The sequence below is a fragment of the Plectropomus leopardus genome, unplaced genomic scaffold (assembly GCF_008729295.1).
Source record: "Plectropomus leopardus isolate mb unplaced genomic scaffold, YSFRI_Pleo_2.0 unplaced_scaffold25240, whole genome shotgun sequence".
NCBI classification, from domain to species: domain Eukaryota; kingdom Metazoa; phylum Chordata; class Actinopteri; order Perciformes; family Serranidae; genus Plectropomus; species Plectropomus leopardus.
In genome coordinates, this window is record NW_024627425.1 from 1 (window position 1) to 6,800 (window position 6,800).

The window sequence follows — 6,800 nt, forward strand, 5'->3', positions numbered from 1 at the left end:
TTATGGTGCTTTTGGCCATTTTTGAAGCGTGTTATGGTATAGCCTCTCTCAGCATGCTATTTTATGAGGTTTAGTTTTTTGGACATGTCATGTTTTGACATTTTTCGCCATTCTATAGTATGGCATCTTGAGGCATTTTTTTGACATGCTATTTTATGGAGTTTGAGGCAATTTTTGCAACATTTTATGCTGTAGTGTCTCTTGGCATGCTATTTCATATGGTATTATGTGGTTTTCAGCTGTTTTTTGGACATATCATATTTCAACATTTTTAGCCATACTATAGTATGGTATTCTGGGTTGTTTTTTGACATGCTTTATTATGGTGTTTTTGGCCGTTTTTGCAACATCCGATGCTGTGGTGTGTCTTGGCATGCTTTGTTATGTGGTTTTATTTGGTTTTTAGCTGTCTTTTGGACATGTCGTGGAAATTTTTCGACATGCAAAAGTGTGGCATTTTCTGTAGATTTTTTGACATGTCATTCTATGGTGTTTTTGGCCATATTTGCAACATCCTATACTATGGCGTGTCTCGGCATGCTTTTTTATGTGCTTAAATGTGTTTTTCAGGTGTTTTTTGGACATATTTTGACATTTTTCGCCATCCTATGATATGGTATTTTCGGTCGTTTTTTTGACATGCTTTATTATGGTGTTTTTGGACATTTTTGCAATGTCTTATGCTATGTGTGTCTCAGCATACTATTTTATGGGGTTTTCTTTGATTGTTAGCTTTGCCATACAATTGTATGGCATTTTCGTCATCAGCAGATTTCATATTTTGGACAACATACTATAGTATGACTTTTTAGTTATATTTAAGAAGCCATAGCCAATAGTATGTCTGTTTTCATATTTTTGATGTCATGTTATAGTATAATTTTTTTTTGTCATAATTTGTATGTCATACTATACTATGGCTTTTTTTTCATATTTTAGACGACGTACAATAGTATGTCATTCTTTTATATTTTGAATGACATACTATACTATGACTTTTTTTGTCATATTTTAGACAACATACTATAGTATGACTTTTTTGTCATATTTATACTATATTTATGTTTTTTTATAATTTTTTCAACAACAAACTTTATTGTGATATTCTTTATAACTTTCTTTAACAACATTCTATACTCTCATGTTTTATCACTTTTTGGCTGACAAAGTATGCTATGATGATTTTTTTCATACATATACATAATATAATCTAGTGTCTTTCATGATTCTTTAAACGAAAAACTATAGAATTATGTTTTTATCATTTTTTTGAATGATAGAACTATGTATGATGTTTTTATCAGTTTTTTCAAGGCATAGTATAGTACACCATGCTATGACAATTTTAGCATCTTTTGAATGACATAATATACTATGACTTTTTTTTCTTCTTCATTTTTTTGAACATCATAGTATAAACTATGACATTTATTTCATTTTTTTCAAGAACATACTATACTATGACGTTTTTATCCCTTTTTGGACATACTATACTATGACCATTTTTGCATTTTTTCATCAACCTACTATATTATGACAGTTTTTGGATCATTTGAATGACATAGCAGACTTTCTCGTTTTTACCATATTTTGGATGACATACTTTACTATGACTTTTTTATCATTTTTTGAACGACACATGTGACATGACATGTTCAACTCCAGCTGAGTGTGTTTTTTAATTGAGTAATGTGTTTTCTCAGGGACAGTGTTCTGATCACTCACCTTGTTGTAGGGGCTGCTGGCGGTGGAACTCGAGCGGAGCCACAATGAAGCTGGTCTGGCCCAGCGGGTTCCAGTGGTGCAACACCCTCAGTGTCCACACGCCAGGTCTCAGTGGTGAGGTCAGTGGGGGCCGGTAGTGAGTAACTTCAGCAGAGGCATCCACAAGGATGTCGTACGTGGCAGCGATGACATTGGTGGGGTCGATCCACACCACAGTGGCTGTCAGGTTGCTTTGGCTTCGGCTCCAGCGCTGCACAGCCACTGGCTCGTCCTTGGGCCCCAGCAGACCCCCCCAGTTCCGGAAGAGACGCTCTTTAGGATCCCAGTCCGCCCCAACCTGAAAAACAGGGATAGTGTCATGATTACTTGATTCGCAGGTTTTTTCTTAAGGGCAGGGATCTATTGTTTATGAATGGGTTAAATATGTATCATATATGTATGTAGTGTCTTACTGTTTTCAATTCTGAAAAAAATAAATAAGAAAAAAATGTATTTTCATGAATATATTAGTGTGTGCCTGACCTGGACATGCTGGAGTCTGTTGCTGGTGTGTGGGGGGCTGGCCAGGGTGAAGTGGTCTTTGGGTGTCACCCAGGTCTCCAGGCTCTCCAGCTGGGCGGAGGCTTGGTTAGTGGCCACATGACGCACCAAGTAGCCCTGGAGCTGGTCTGACAGGAAGTAGAGGTGGACCGACACTGGGTGGCTCATGGCCACATACCTGAGAGAGACACAGACTGTTCTTCAGAATCAATATATTCACCAAATGTAAAACAATATATATTAATAAGAGCTACAAAGTAGATAGAGCATGTCTGGGATAAAACAGGTACTTTGAAAATGCCCTTTCCATCCACACGATGTTAAAGCTCAAGCATTTTACATATAGAAAAAAACTGTCAAGCCCTTGCCAAATGAGATCAATAAATGCTGACTAAACCTATTGCTGTTAGGGAGGATTCTCTTATTTTGAAATATAATAGAGTTGTCTGTGGTGCACTGAAAAAATGCATTACCGCATACTAGGTAGAGCAAATACGAACAGAAAGAGGAAGGAGAAACTGGTAAAACAGCAGCAGCGAGGAGAATGGTGTAAGATACAGCGGAAAAATACTGAGACGTATCCAAAAGAAGGCTCTGGAGTGAAAATATAGTATGTCATCAAAAAAAAGATAAAATTGTCATATTATAGTTTGTTGTTCATAAAGTGATAAAAACAGTGTAGTATAGTATGTCTATGTAAATAATTAAAGCGCCAAAATATCGTATGATCGTATGATGAAAAAAGATGAAAATGTCATAGTATAGTATGTCCAAAATATGATGAAAGCATCATAGTAAAGTATATCGTTAAAAAAAATTATGTAAACATCATAGTATAGTATGTCGTTCAAAAAGTTTTAAAAAAGTCATAATATAGTATGTTGTTCAAGAAATGATAAAAACATCAGAGTATAGTATGACATGCAAAAACTGAAAAATACATCATAATATAATATTTCATCCAAAAAGTGATGAAAATGGCATAGTATACCATGCTGTTCACAAAATGATAAAAATGTCAAAGTATATTGTGTCGTTCCCAAAATTATAAGTATGTTATATAGTATGTTGTTGAAAAAATGTTAAAAACGTCATTATATAGTATGTCATCCAAAAACTTAAACAAAGGTCATAGTATAGTATGGCGTTAAAAAAAAAAAAACACCATAGTATAATACATCATGCAAAAACTGATAAATACATCTTAGTATGGTATTTCATCCAAAAAGTGATGAAAATGTCATAGAATTTCATTGAAAAAAACATCAGTACAGTACACTATCTCTTTAGAAAAATGATAAAAAGACTATAGTATAGTATGTCATTTAAAAAAAATGAAAAAAATATAATAGTATAGTTTATCATCCAAAAAACTATAAAAGCATCATAGTATAGTTTGTCGTTCAAAAAATGATAACATTATTAACGTTATAGTATGACGTCCAAAAAAAAATCACGACAAATGTCATAGTATGTCATTTAAAAAATGATAAAAACGTTTTAGTATAGTAAGTTGTACAAAATATTTAAAAAAAACGTATTATAGTATGTCGTTCAAAAAATGACAAAAAAGGTCATACCATTGTTTGTCGCTAAAAAAGTAATAATATAGTGTATTGTTCAAAAATGATGAAAATGTTATAGTATAGTATCTCGTCCAAAATATGGTTAAAACGTCTTAGTACAGTATGTTGTTGAAAAAGTGATAAAAACATTGTAGTATAGTATGTCTACGTAAATAATTAAAGCGCCATAATATAGTACGTTAAAAAAAAGATGAAAATGTCATAACATAGTATGTTGTTCAAAATATGATGAAAGCGTCATAGTATAGCTTGTTGTCCAACACTGACAAAATTGTCACAGTGGAAAAAAGGATAAAGTCAAAGTATAGTATGTTGTGGAAAAAATGATAAAAATATTTGTGTAGTTTGTCATTAAAAATATAATGAAAATATCATAGTATAGTATGTCATCCAAAAAACTACAAAAAAACAAAAAATGATAAAAATGTCATAGAATTGTATGTCGTCTAAAAAAAATCATAAAAGCAACATAGTATAGTATGTGATTTAAAAATTTATATAAACGTCATAGTATAGTATGTCTTTCAAAAATGATTAAAACATCATATTGTGGTACCTCATACAAAAACTGATAAATATGTCATGGTATTGTATGTCATCCAAAAAGTGTTGAAAATGTCATAGCATAGCATGTTGTCCAAAAAATGATAAAAACGTCATAGGATTGTATGTCTTTGAAAAAGTGAAAAAAGCTTATAGTATACTTTGTTGTCCAAAGATAGATAATAATGTCATAGTATAGTATGTTCAAAGTTGTTCATGAATGAAAAAAATCTTGAAAATGCAAAATAAAATGGTATAGTACACAATGTCTAGTCTAATGTATAGTACATGTGTCTAAAGAAAAAAAAATACCATGTATCTCATAAAGTTGATAAAAATCATACAAATCAGAAAAAGTGATAGGACAGTCTGTCTTAAAAATGGAAAAAGGCAAAAAAAAAAAGTTTTAGTACAGTATGTCAGAAAAGTTTTGGTGTGTGAAGTCACAACACATAAAAAGTCTAGTGTGTCATATGTCATAGTATGTCATAACATCATAGTTTAGTATTTTTTTAAGTCAAAATGTGTCATAAAAATGGAAATGAAAGTCATCATATAGTATTTCCTAAAAATCAGAAAACAAACATTGTATAGTATGTCATTAAAAAAAAAAAGAAAAATCAGTCACAATGCCTCCAATCACAGCTATCACAGCGTAGAGCCATTTAAACGTCATAAAATTACACATACAACCCCTCTAGACAAATACACATATTAAAAACAAGCTACAAAATGCAATACCTGATCAGCTGCACTGCAACATCAAATAAATGATCACAGAGAATCACAAGTCTGACTTGAGGAAATGCAGTAACAGACCCTTTTTGTTAAAGTTCTGACTTTGCACAAACACACTGCTTCCAAACTGGTTGCCGTGATGCGGGGCACAAGTTTCCAAAGCAAAAGATGAAGAAGAGATTTCACTGTTTTCACTGTGTACTAATGTGACTTGAACCATGTTTCAAAAACACGAGTGTGTATGTGGTCTGAGATGTAGCCTGACTGAAATCACAGGTTGAAGGGAACAGACTAGTCCTGTTTTAACTTCCCCCCTCATCTCCCCCTTCACACACACTTCCCATAATGCTGCCCCCACCCATTCTAGCCACCAATCCCCACCCGAACTCCAACAAGCACCTCCTTGTACCTACTGTGGGTCTCCATCCCCCACAAACACACACAGAAATACACACTGCTGGAAAAATCCAGTCTGCGCAGACACTGTAGGCTGATTGTACCCCAGGACAAGCTGGCGTTATCTTTATATTTAATTTGGACTCACAAACACCAGTGGTGGTGAGTTTAGTGGAAAGACACATTTCATCGTCCTTGCTCCCCTCAGACACTGATTGTGCAGTTTCTCTGTAAGCCAAAATTTACTGATCCAACCACAAGATATAGAGATACAGAGCACCCTCACTACGCTCATGACGGATGAGGACTCTACATGGCTTTTAACAGAAACAGTTTCAGCGCAGACTTTTGTTCTCACAACTGAAGTTCGCCTTATTTGGGCCAAACTTGTTCACACTTACAGAAAAACCAAGAGCTTTAAACATGAAGTCACAAGGACACAGGTAACTGTTCATTCATCTTCGCTGAGTTTGGAGTATAGCAGTTAATAATCAAGATAGCAAGCGGACCCTAATAATAGTGTCAGTCGGAGAAAAAAATAAAAGGAGATGTCTTGTATCATAGATCATTCAAAACAAGCCTGTTTGGAAAGGGCCGATTGCTTGGCCTGTGGTTTTCTCAAGAACCAAATATATACAATACTATGGCTTTTTCCTTTGCAATTTAAGTTTGTGACATGCAACACTATTATGTTCTTTTTGTATTTTTATAACATACTATACTATGACTTTTTTTCATTTTTATAACATAACACACTAAAGCATTTGTTTTACACACTATACTATGATGTTTTTTTTTTTACAGATACACTATCACTTTCTCTCTGATTTTTATGGCATACTTTAGGATGATTCTCTTTTTTGCATTTTTAAGACATAATATACTTTTTTTTCATATTATTATGGCAAACTATAGTATGACTTTTTTCTTTATTTTTATGACACTATAGTATGACGTTCTGGCATTCTGATGATATACTATACTGTGATGTTTTTTTATTTTTGCATTTTTAAGACAGTATGGGATGTTTATTGTTGCATTTTTATGACATGCTATACAATTTGTTGCTTTTTGATGACACAATGTTTTTTTTAAAGACATATAATAATTTTACACCTATCGTTAATGTAATATAACATGCATCTGTTTCCACTTTTGCTTTGCATCTCTCCCCGTCTCCCCCTCTCTCTTTCACTTTTTGTATTTCAACCGTTAATTACATCTATTGCTCGTCTTACCGTCCTGGATGAGGGATCCCTCATCATCCTCTGC

General features: G+C 33.5%; 1 protein-coding gene across 1 annotated transcript; it reads right to left on the reverse strand.

Moving 5' to 3' along the window:
- Positions 1-1,725: 1,725 nt before the first annotated feature.
- On the reverse strand, positions 1,726-2,743 carry LOC121966613 (xylosyltransferase 1-like; the record flags this gene model as incomplete). The annotated part of the gene is made up of 3 exons (XM_042516689.1): positions 2,739-2,743; positions 2,248-2,443; positions 1,726-2,062 (listed from the first exon to the last, which is right to left on the reverse strand). Coding segments are annotated over exons 1-3 (538 nt in total), but the record flags the coding sequence as incomplete, so codon positions are not given.
- Positions 2,744-6,800: the final 4,057 nt, after the last annotated feature.